At 44.5% G+C, this 12,651-nt stretch overlaps 1 protein-coding gene across 1 annotated transcript in view; it reads left to right on the forward strand.

Moving 5' to 3' along the window:
- The first annotated feature begins 1,901 nt into the window (after positions 1 to 1,901).
- Positions 1,902 to 12,651, forward strand: part of blm (BLM RecQ like helicase) — a 48,181-nt gene continuing 37,431 nt past the window's right edge. The window contains exons 1-4 of the mRNA XM_078241175.1: positions 1,902 to 1,945; positions 5,929 to 6,027; positions 7,999 to 8,744; positions 11,994 to 12,165. Of these exons, the coding sequence (XP_078097301.1) occupies positions 5,930 to 6,027; positions 7,999 to 8,744; positions 11,994 to 12,165 (1,016 nt within the window). The 5' untranslated portion in view covers positions 1,902 to 1,945; position 5,929. The remainder of the gene's footprint in view (positions 1,946 to 5,928; positions 6,028 to 7,998; positions 8,745 to 11,993; positions 12,166 to 12,651) is intronic.

Here is a 12,651-nt window from a genome sequence, read left to right on the forward strand (position 1 = left end):
TCACCCGAGGCTGGAACTGAACCTGGGTCCCTGGCGCTGTGAGGCAGCAGTGCCAACCACTGTGCCACCCCTGGAGAGATACATTGCTGGGACTGCGGAATTTTGCAAGAGACATTAAATGGGGTCTCTGTTTTTGTGGGTATAAAAGATAATATAGCACTACTGAAGAATACGTGGCAGGGAAACTCTCCCGCTCTGATCAACATTTATCTTTCAACTAACATCGTGAGTCATCCAGACTCAAAACGTTGGCTCTATTCTCTCTCCATAGATGCTGTCAGACCTGCTGAGATTTTCCAGCATTTTCTGTCTTTTTTATTATTTGGTTGCTTTTTGTAAACCTGCAAATGGCTGTGATATTTAATTACAGAGCAACAGTGACATTTCAAGAAATAGTTAACTCAGTGAAGCACTTTGTGACATCCTCACGAATGGAAGTGTCTTCCTTCTTTATTAAAACTTTTTTTCCATTTCTAAGTCCCCACCATCCCCACCCATGCCCCTTCTGAGCCGCAGAGTTTGTGCCTTTGAGTGAAGAATTTCCTCCTCAACTCAGTCCTAAATCTGCTTCCCCTTATTTTGAGGCTATGCCCCCTAGTTCTAGTTTCACCCGCCAGTGGAAACAACTTCCCTGCTTCTAACTGATCTATTCCCTTCATAATCTTATATGTTTCTATAAGATCTCCCCTCATTCTTCTGAATTCCAATGAGTATAGCCCCAGTCTACTCAGTCTCTCCTCATAAGCCAACCCTCTCAACTCCAGAATCAACCTAGTGAATCTCCTCTGCACCCCCTCTAGTGCCAGTATATCCTTTCTCAAGGAGACCAAAACTGTACACAGTACTCCAGGTGTGGCCTCACCAGCACCCTATACAGCTGCAACATAACCTCACTGTTTTAAAACTTCATCCCTCTAGCAACGTAGGACAAAATTCCATTTGTCTTCTTAATTACCTGCTGCACCTGCAAACCAACTCTTTGAGGTTCCTGCACAAGGACACCCAGGTCCCTCTGCACAGCAGCATGGTGCAATTTTTTACTATTTAAATAATAGTCCATTTTGCTGTTATTCCTACCAAAATGGATGACCTCACATTTACCAACATTGTACTCCATCTGCCACTCCCTTGCCCACTCACTTAGACTATCTATATCCCTTTGCACACTTTGCTCTGCCACCCATCTTAGTGTCATCTGCAAATTTTGACACACTACACTTGGTCCCCAACTCCAAATCATCAATGTAAATCGTAAACAATTGCAGTTCCAACACTGATCCCTGAAGCACACCACTAGTCACTGATCGCCAACCAGAAAAACACCCATTTACCCCCACTCTTTGCTTTCTGTTAGTTAACCAATCCTCTATCCATGCTAATACATTACCCGTAACACCGTGCACCTTTATCTTGTGCAGCAGTCTTTGGTGCGGCACCTTGTCAAATGCCTTCCGGAAATCCAGATACACCACATCCACAGGTTCCCCATTGTCCACTGCACATGTAATGTTCTCAAAGAATTGCACCAAATTAGTCAAACATGACCTTCCCTTCATGAACCCATGCTGCGTCTTACCAATGGGACAATTTATATCCAGATGTCTCGCTATTTGTTCCTTGATTACTAATCCAGTGAAAATACCACCGCCTCCCCGAGCAGATCCAGCAATGCACAGGGGGCTGGGGGGAGGGAGTTTATAAACCCGTCCCTGGGACAATGTTTGTAACTATTCACTAATATTGGCACCAACCTGGCCCATTGCCCGGGCTCTGGCTCTGGGCTCTGGCTCTGGGCTCGGGCTCTGGCCTCTGCGCTGTGTTGCCGCAGCTTCTGACTGAGCGGCATGGCAGCGGTTCCCATAGAAACCGGCGGCGGAAGTGGACCTTTGACTCCAGGAGCACTTCCTGGAGACGCTGGCGGGATTTGCGCGGTAACTTGGAGCGGGTAAGCGGAGCCTGGGTTATAGTCCCCTTAATGCGGTCGGCATCGGGCTGCCGCGGCTACTGCCCCCTTAATGCGGCCGGGCCGGTTTGCAATGGTCCTCTTTAAGTCCGCTTAAAGTGACCACCTCTGGTTGGAATTGGTGCAGTCCCATTTAAAGGGGGCCTGGACTGGTTTGCAATGGCCACTGTCCCCTTCGAAGGGTTGGGATTGGTTTGTAATGGCTATAGTTCCCTTAAAAGGACTGAGACTCGTCTGTAATGCTTACCGTCCCCTTAATCAGGCAGAATCAGGTTTGCAATGATTACAGTCCCATTACAAGGACTGGAGTTGGTCTGTATTGGCTACTGTCCCCTTAAAGGGACCGAGACAGGTCTGCAATCATTGCCCTCCCTTTGAAGGGCACAGTTTGGTTTAGCATGATTACAGGCTTCTTAAAGGGACTGTGGCAGCATCTAATCATAGACTCGTACAGTGCAAAAAAGGCCCTTCAGCCCATCGAGACTGCACTGACAACTATGACTAAAGCTGCGCTAACACTGCACATTTCCCATATCCTTGAATGTTATATTTCAAGTGCTCATCCAAATACTTTTAAAGGTTGTAAGGTTTCCAGCCTCCACTACCTTCCCAGGCAGCACATTCCAGATTCTCACCACCCTCTGAGTTATTTATTTTCTCAAATCCCCTTTGAATCTCCTGCTCCTTAATCTAAAAATATGATCCCTCAACCAAGGGGAGCAGCTGCTTCCTACTTACCCTGTCCATATTCCTCATAATCTTATACGCTTCAGTCATGTTCCCCCCCTCAGTCTTCTCTGCTCTAAATAAAACAATCCAAGCCTATCCAGTCTCTCCTTATAGCTCAAATGCTCCATCCCAGGCAACATCCTGGTGAATCTCCTCTGTACCCACTCTAGTGCAGTCACATCCTTCCTATAGTGAGGTGACCAGAACTGCACACAGTACTCCAGCTGTGGCCTCACCAATGTACTGTACAACCCCAATGTAACCTCCTTGTTCTTATATTTTATGCCACGACTAATAAAAGCACGTGTCCCATATACCTTCTTAACTGCCCTATTCACCTGCTCTGCTGCCTTCAGGAATCTGTGAGTAAGTACCCTAAGATCCACCTGTTCCTATGAGCTCCCTAGTGTCCTGCCATTCATTAAATATTCCCTTTTCTTCTTACTTCTTCCAAAGTGTATCACCTCACGTTCATCAGGGTTAAATAACATTTGCCACTGCTCTGTCCAACTGCCCAACCCATCTATATCTTTTTGTAACCTACAACCTTTTTCACTAACTACCCTACCAATCTTGGTTCACCTGCAAATTTATCATTCTTCCCATGTTATCATTTATATCATTTATATATATATATAACATCTATATCATTTATGTATATAACAAACAATGAGGGACCCAGCACTGAACCTTGTGGTATGCCACTGGACACCAGCCTCCAGTCACTCAGCCTTCCACCACCACCTTTGTTTCCTATTACTAAGCCACTTTTGGATACAACGCGCCAGGTTTCTCTGAATTCCATATGCTTCAACCTTCTCAATCAGTCTCCCATGTGGATCCTTGTCAAAGGCTTTGTTAAAATCCATATAAACTGCATCATCTGTACTTCCTTATCCACACACTTGATCACTTTTTCAAAAAGTTCTATCATATTTGTTAGGCATGGCCTCCCTCCGACAAAACCATGCTGACTATCCCTAATCAACCCATGTCTTTCCAAGTGGAGATTAATTCCCTCCTTCAGAATTTTCACCCTGGGATTCAATTCATCTGGGCCTGGGGATTTGTCCATTTTTAAGTCTTGCCAAAGCTTCCAATACCTCCTTCCTATGTAAAACTGCTCAAGGTTGTTACAGTCCTTTTTTCTGAATTCTGTACCTATGTTTTCCTGAATGAAGACCATAGAACATAGAACAGGCCCTTCGGTCCACGATGTTGTGCCAAGCTTTATCTGAAACCAAGATCAAGCTATCCCACTCCCTATCATCCTGGTGTGCTCCATGTGCCTATCCAATAACCGCTTAAATGTTCCTAAAGTGTCTGACTCCACTATCACTGCAGGCAGTCCATTCCACACCCCAACCACTCTCTGCGTAAAGAACCTACCTCTGATATCCTTCCTATATCTCCCACCATGAACCCTATAGTTATGCCCCCTTGTAATAGCTCCATCCACCCGAGGAAATAGTCTTTGAACATTCACTCTATCTATCCCCTTCATCATTTTATAAACCTCTATTAGGTCTCCCCTCAGCCTCCTCCGCTCCAGAGAGAACAGCCCTAGCTCCCTCAATCTTTCCTCATAAGACCTACCCTCCAAACCAGGCAGCATCCTGGCAAATCTCCTCTGCACTCTTTCCGGCACTTCCACATCCTTCTTATAGTGAGGTGACCAGAACTGCACACAATAAGACCAATGAGAAGTATTCATCCAATGTCCTGCAGCTTCACAAACAGATTGCCCCCATGGTCTCTATTGGTCCTACTCTTTCCCTGGTTAACCTCTTTCCCTTAATGTATTTATAGAATATCTTAGGATTCTCCTCAATCTTGTTTGCAAGTCCTTTTTCATGTCCCCTTTTTGTTCTTCTAATTGCTAACTTAAGCTTGCACTTCCTACATTCCTCTCAGTCCACAGCTGAATTGCTCCATTTGGACTTGCTGAAAGCCATTCTCTTCCTCCTTATCCAGTCCCGAATTGTCCCAGACAATTCCAGGGTTCCCTGAACTTATTGCTCCTACATTTCTCCCTATAGAGATCATGTTGGACCTGTACTCTCCCCAGTTCCTTTTTGAATGCCCCCACTGCTCTGCTGTAAATTTTTCCTGGAGTGGAACTTGAACCCTCAACCTTCTGACTTAATGATTTGATTTTGAATTTGATTTGATTTATTATTGTCACATGTATTAACATACAATGAAAAGTATTGTTTCTTGCGCGCTATACAGACAAAGCATACCGTTCATAGAGAAGGAAACAAGGGAGTGCAGAATGTAGTGTTACAGTCATAGCTAGGGTGTAGAGAAAGATCAACTTAATGCAAGGTAAGTCCATTTAAAAGTCTGACAGCAGCAGGGAAGAAGCTGTTCTTGAGTCGGTTGGTACATGACCTCAGACTTGTATCTTTTACCCGAAGGAAGAAGGTGGAAGAGAGAATGTCCGGGGTGCATGGGGTCCTTAATTATGCTGGCTGCTTTGCCGAGGCAGTGGGAAGTGTAGACGGAGTCAATGATGGGAGGCTGGTTTGCATGATGGATTGGGCTACATTCATGACCTTTTGTAGTTTCTTGCGGTCTTGGGCAGGTCAGGATCCATACCAAGCTGTGATACAACCAGAAAGAATGCTTTCTATGGTGCATCTGTAAAAGTTGGTGAGAGTCGTCGCTGACATGCCAAATTTCCTTAGTCTTCTGAGAAAGTAGAGGCATTGGCGGGCTTTCTTAACTATAGGGTTGGCGTGGGGAGACCAGGACAGGTTGTTGGTGATCTGGACACCTAAAAACTTGAAGCTCTCGACCCTTTCTACTTTGTCCCCATTGATGTAGACAGGGGCATGTTCTCCTTTACGCTTCCTGAAGTCGATGACAATCTCCTTCGTTTTGTTGACATTGAGGGAGAGATTATTGTTGCCGCACCAGTTCACCAGATTCTCTATCGCATTCCTGTACTCTGTCTCGTCGTTGTTTGATGTGAACAAAACTAAGGAAATATGACTTTTGGAGATTGAAAGAAAAGCAGATTTGGAGTTGTCTTAGCTCATGTTGTGCTATTCCACATAGATCGTTGTATCGCAGCATTGACAGAAATCTGGGAGGAGGCCATCTGACCAGGGAGGGGTGGTGCAGAGAGAAAGTAAAACGTTTCTTTTTGAAAGAAGGAATATAAATTAAGCCGTCACTGGACATTTACACAAACATAGGATAAAGCTTATTTTAAGTTGGTTGTTCTACAGAATGACGTGCTTACCACAGAACAACCTCCAGAAACATCTGGAGCTTCACTCAGAGAAGGGGGTCCACAACAGGCTCTCACTTGGGAAACACAAGCAAGGGTATGTATTGAACATCTGATCAAAGTGAGGTAATGCAATTCTGTGTAATGGACATATGCTGTGCCTATATCCAGTACATTGACTTTTGTGGTTGTGTTACCAGTGGATATATGATTAAAATGTATATTCGTGATGCACTTCTTTCCTTTTATAAAAAATTGTATTTGAAGCCGTATATGCATCTAACTGTGTTTGCTTATACATCTGTCTTGAGTGTTCTATCCCACACAATCACTGGGTTTTATGTGAAGTACGATCAACTCACTAGCTGGCATCTGCTGACTATGAATCAGTGGTCTCTTGTTAAAGAAATCATGATTGTCAAACCTGGCAATATGATGAAAAAAAAATACACGGTGAGTTGTAATCTAAAATGCACTGCCTGAAAATATAGCGGTAGCAGATTCAATAATAACCTTCAAAAGAGAAGTAGCTATTTTTTTTATCCATTCATGGGATGTGGACCTCACTGGCTAAGTCAACATTTATTGCCCATCCCTACCTAATTGCTCTTGCAAAGATGGTGGTTGTCCACCTTCTTGGACCACTGCAATCCATCTGGGGGGGTAGGTACACCTACAATGCTGTAAGGGAGGGAGTTCCAGGATTTAGACCCAGTGACAGTGAAGGAGCAGCAATATATTTCCAAGTCAGCAGTGTGTGGCTTGGAGGGGAACTTGCAGATTCCTATGTATCTGCTGCCTTTCCCCCTTTTAGGTTGTAGGGGTTACAGTTTTACATAGGCCATTTGAGCCTGCTCTGCTATTCGTTATCATGGCCGATCATCCAACTCAATAACCTGTTCCTGCTTTTCCCCACATGCCCTTTAATCCCTTTAGCCCCAAGCTATATCTAACTCCTTGAAAACATACAATGTTTTGGCCTCAACTGCTTTCTGTGGTAGAGAATGGCTTACCACTGGGGAAAGAAATTTTTCCTCATCTCAGTCCTAAATGGTTTGCCCCATATCCTCAGACTATGACCCCTGGTTCTGGACTCGCCCACTGTTTGGAATGTCCTCCCTGCATCTACCCTGTCTAGTCCTGTTAAAATTTTATAGGTTTCTATGAGATCCCTTCTCATTCTTCTAAACTCCGCATCTCTTCTCCTACTTCAGTCCTGCCATCCCAGGAAGCAGTCTGGTAAATCTTCACTGTATCCCTTCCATAGCAAAACATCCTTCCTCAGATAAGGAGACCAAAACTACACACAATATTCCAGGCGTGGCTTCACCAAAGCCCTGTATAACTGTAGCAAGATGTCCCTGCTCCTGTACTCGGAATCCTCTTGTTATGAAGTCCAACATACCATTTGTCTTCTTCACTGCCTGCTGCACCTGCATGCTTTAGAAGGTGCTGTTGAAGGAACCTCGGTGAGTCGCTGCAGTGCATGTTGTATATGATGCACACTGCTGCCATTGGGTGTCAGTGGTGGAGGATGTGAATGTTTAAGGTGGTGAATAGGGCGCTGATCTAGCAGGTTATGGTGTCGAGCTTAAGTATTGCTAGAGCCACACTCATCCAGGGAATTGACAAGTGTTCCATTGCATCCCTGGGTTGTTGTTAGTAGATGGACAGGCTTTAGGGAGTGAGGAGGTGAGATATTCAACTTAGAATTCTCATTTTCTGAGCTGCTGTTGTAGCCACAGTATTTATATGGCTGGTCCAGTTCAATTTCTGGTTAGTGGTAGGCCCCAGAATATTGATAGTGGGGGATTCAGCAATGGGAATGCCATTGAATGTTAAGGGGAGATGGTTAGATGCTTGAATTGCCTTGGCAACTCTGGATGGGATGTAAGTAGCAGCTTGTCAGCAATACCCGCATCCTGCAAATTCTTTTAGAAAGAGAAAGGAATGTCAAATGAAAGCAATGTCTTTTCTGACCCTGTTAAGTATGCCTAGGATTAATACCATGTACCATCAGCACATCTCCAAACAAGGTTTACATTTGAATCTAATTCATTATTGACAGGACATTCACATTTAAGAAGATTCTCCCAGGCACTGTTGGAACATCCAGTATCCAAAGAGTAACCGGTACCTGCGCTCTGAGGGACAGGAATGTGAATGCTTTTCAGAATGTCGCCGTGAATAAACCACAATCAATCCTGTGCTCGACAAAACCTAACGAGCAGCAGCCAAAAATCAATAACTTCCGGAAAGAAACTGTCAAGCAATCGGAATCGACCTTACAAACGGCTCCTGCTTTGTTACCTGGTTCTCCTCTGAGGCAGGCTGCAGTAACGAGCCCTGTTCCCAAGAAGCTTGACCCTGATCAGTCATTTCCCTCTGTTATTAGCCTGGATGACTGGGATGATCTGGATGATTTTGAAACGCCTTGGAGTGAAAGTAATAGTTTGAGAATAGATCCACCTTCAAGCACAGAGCAACCAGTGCATAAACCTAATAAACCGAAGAATATAAATAGCAGCAGACGGATTTCTCCCAAACACCCAACTGGGAACGATTTTCCTCTGAGAAATGCTGATGGTGAAGAGACCAAGGACAATACGGCTCCAAGTGAGCCCAGCACAGAGTTAAAGGATGCGAATGAAGTTGTCATCTGCCTGGACAGCTCCCAGAAGGAGTTCCCACACAGTGACGATGAAGACTGCGTCGAGTTTTTCCCCCCGAGGAAGAAAAGTTCTTCATCGGCAAGGATCATCTTGAGCGACAATGAATCAGATGGCAGTGGGAAGGAGGATGAAGAAGAGAAAAGTAAGATGAATTTTATTCTATTGTTCTGAGTTGTTGAAAATTAATAAACTGCTTTAAGTAGATTCCAGTATAGCGTGAAACAGCTGGGTGCGTATTTCAGTCACAAATCCATCCATATTCATGAGGCAAAATATCTGCAAACTGCTCTTTGCTATGAAATCTAACCTGCTGTTGCCTAAGTTTCACAGAGATTTGGCATTTAGTTTTAAAAATTAAAATGATACAGGTTTCTCGGAATAAGAAGTTGCCCCAAACCTGTAGTTGACGGACAGTCCCAAGTGACTAGATTGTAAAGGTGAATTCTGCTATTCATTGATTCTTACTGAGCTTGGTCAATAGTCTGTTAGTGGCCCAGAGAATGTGATAAATCTGCTGTCTGCCTGGTTGCTGTTCATGCAAATGTGTCCCAGAGATTCCCCTCCCCAGAGCCACCAAGTTTCTACCTAGGTCCCCGCCCTCGAGTTCTGTCCCTAACATCTCTATGTCCTTTCCTCCTCTAAGGTGTCACCTTAAAATTCTTCTCTCTGACTAAGGCACTCGTTGCCTCTCCTAATTTTTGTCTGTTGACTATTCCAATGTTCACTTAGCTGGCCTCCCATCTTTGCACCCCCTCTTCAACTGAAGCTCATCAAAAACTCTACTACCTCTTTAACCAAGCTTTTGGTTAAAAGTCCTCATAATTGTCTACGTGACTCAGTTCAAATTTAATCCTATTGTATTCTTGTGAAGCATTTTGGGATGTTTTTAATTATGTTAAAGTTGCTATATAAATGCAAGTTGTCATTGCCTCAGTGCTTCTATAAAATGGACATCCAATGCACTTCTCTTTAAAGTTGCTTTATAAATGTATTGCCATTATTGTGTGCTGTGAATCAGTTAGATTGTAAGATTAAGAGCTGCTCCATTATTAAATAAGATCATGACCGATCTGCGACCTCAACTCCACTTTCCTGCCCTATCCTGTTAACCCTTCGTTCCCTTAGTGCCCAACAATGCTTTGATCTCAATCTTGCATCTCCTCTGGCTAAGAATCTACATTCTCTGGGTAGAGAATTCCAAAAATTCACAACCTCCTACGTGAAGAAATTTCTCCTCATCTCAGTCTTAGATAACCAACCCCTTACTCTGAGACTGTGTCCCTGTGCTTTAGATGCCTTTCAGCATCTACCCTGTCAAAATCTCTAAGAATCCTATAAGTTTAAATGAGATCATCTCTTATTCTTCTAAACTCTGGAGAATATAGGTCCTTCAACTCAATCTCCCCGATAGGCAACCTTTCCAGGAATGAGCCTTCTGAACCTTTGTTGTACCTCCTCTAAGGCACGACTGTCCTTCCATGAGTAAGGAGGCCAAAACTCCACAGTTCTCCACGTGTGGCCTCATCTGCAATTGGAGCAATTTCTTACTCTTGTACTCCATCTCCCTCTAATAACGGTCACCATACAATACACTTTTTTTCATTTACAAGATGTGGACTTCGCTGGCTAGGCCACATTTATTGCCCATCCCTAGTTATCCTTGAGAACATGGTGGTGAACTGCTTTCTTGAACCGCTGCAGCCCCTGTGGTGTAGGTACATCCGCAGTGCTGTTAGGGAGGGAGTTCTGGGATTGTGACTCCACACAGTGAAGGAACAGTGATACATTTCCAAGTCAGGATGGTGAATGAGTTGGAGAGGGATTTCTCGGTGGAGATGTTCCCATGTGTCTGCTGCTTTAGTCCTTCTAGATGGTAATGGTTGTGAGTTTAGAAGGTGCTGCTTAAGGAGCCTTGGTGAATTCCTGCATTGCATCTTGTGGATGGTATAGTCTGCTACCATTATTCATCAGTGGGTGGAGGGAGTGAATGCTGGTGGATGGGGTAGCAATCAAGTCGGCTGCTTTATCCTAGATGCTGTCAAACTTTAGTGTTGTTGAAGCTGCACTTATCCAGGCAAGTGGAGAGTATTCCGTCACACTGCTGACCTGTGCCCTGCAGGTAGTGAACTGGATTTGGGGAATCAGGGCATGAGTTACTTGCCACAGAATTCCTAGCCTCTGACCTGTTCTTGTAGCCACAGTGTGGCTAGTGTAGTTCAGCTTCTGGTCAATCATAACCCCCAGGATGTTGATAATGAGGGATTCAGTGAGGGTAATGCCATTGAATGTCAAGAGGCGATGGTTAGATTCTCTCTCGTTGGCGATGGTCATTAACTGGCACATATGTGGTGTGAATGTTACTTGCTACTTGTCAGCCAAGCCTGAATATTGTCCCGGTCTTGCTGCTTTTGGATGTGAATTGCTTCAATATCTGAGGAGTTGCAAATGGTGCTGAACATTGTGCAATCTTCAGCGAACATCCCCACTTCCAACCGTGAAGCAGCTAAGGATTGTTGGTCCTAGAACACCACTAAATCCTAAAGATCCTAGGTTCGATCCCTGGTCTGTGCAGAATCAGCTGATCTCAGTCAGTCACTGCAGTTGGTCTTAGTGCCCTGGGCTAGGCATGGGAAAAGTCAATGAGGGCACTCCAGTAATCTCTGCTGCAAAGAGCTCTACCCTGAGGAACTCTTGCAGTGATGAACTGGAACTTAGATGATTGACCTCCAGCCGCCACAACCACCTTCCTATGTGCCAGGTATGATTCTAACCAACATAGAGTTTTCCCCGTAATTCTCCCTGATTCCAGTTTTGCTCAGGATCTTGATGCCATATTTGGTGAAATGCTGCCTTAAAATCACTCTCGCCTCACCCCTGGCCTTCAGCTCTTTTGTCCATGTTTGAACCAAGACTGTAATGAGGTCAGGAGTTGAGTGACCCCCGAGCGTCATTGCTTGATAGCGTTGTTGATGTCCCTTTCCATCACTTTACTAATGATTGAGAGTAGACTGATGGGCTGATAATTGGCCGGGTTGGATTTGTCCTGTTTCTTGTGTACAGGACATGCACAAAAAACAGGACAAATCCAACCTGGCCAATTATCTGGGGAATTTTCCTCATTGCTGGGTAGATGTTTGCGTTGTAGCTGTGTTGGAACAGCTCGACTGGGGCCGTCACACGTTCTGAATTTCAAGTCTTCAGTTCCAATGCCGGAATGTTGTTAGGGCTCATTGTCTTTGCAGCATCCAGTGCCTTCAGCCATTTCTTGATATCCTGCGGCGTGAAGCAAAATGTCTGAAGACTGAGGCTGAGTTGCATCATCCACTCGGCACTTCAGGCTGAAGATTATTGCTTGCTGTATCTGCAATTTAACTTTCTGTGATTCGTTTAGTTAACCAAACAGGTGCCGTCAGCTGCCCTAACAGTAAGCCGCCACTGAATTCCATGTCCGTAGACTGTGCACCAACCAGAGACCTGGAGAATGAGGATTCCGAGTTAGATTGCATTCCGCCGTCTCCTGAAAGTGATCAGCTGTCTCTACCGTCGTTCCTGAAATGTCTCAGGTTTGTCCTATATAAACGATTGCTTTTACAGCAGATTGGAAGGAAAGAGGTTGGTGTCATCCCCTGGTTGGGAGTGTAATATTCTGACCCTCTCCACTAAGAGACTTTCCTGAGTTATAGAATGTAAAATTTGCTGCCAGTGTAACACTGAGCATAATGGCAAGTGCTGTTGTTAGTGTATAAATCATGCAGCATCTTGTGGTGAGGAGGAAATACCCGTGAACTAGATATCATCACAAGTTGTTCGACAATTTCCACTGCCACTCGCCCTCAATTTCCCTGTGAGTCTCAAAGCATTGCTGAATCTGTGCATTCATTATCTGTGAAACTTGTGACTGAAAGTCAGGGCTGGTACTTAACAAGGTAAATAATTGTGTTCCTGCAAAGCCACTGAACCTCTCTGACCCAGACAGGGAACAATTTAAACCATGGAGTCTCACTCCTGCAGCTAGTAAACTGTTCTTAGAGATTGTTAGCCTTTTTCTT

The sequence above is a fragment of the Mustelus asterias genome, chromosome 24 (genome assembly GCF_964213995.1).
Source record: "Mustelus asterias chromosome 24, sMusAst1.hap1.1, whole genome shotgun sequence".
Taxonomy (NCBI): domain Eukaryota; kingdom Metazoa; phylum Chordata; class Chondrichthyes; order Carcharhiniformes; family Triakidae; genus Mustelus; species Mustelus asterias.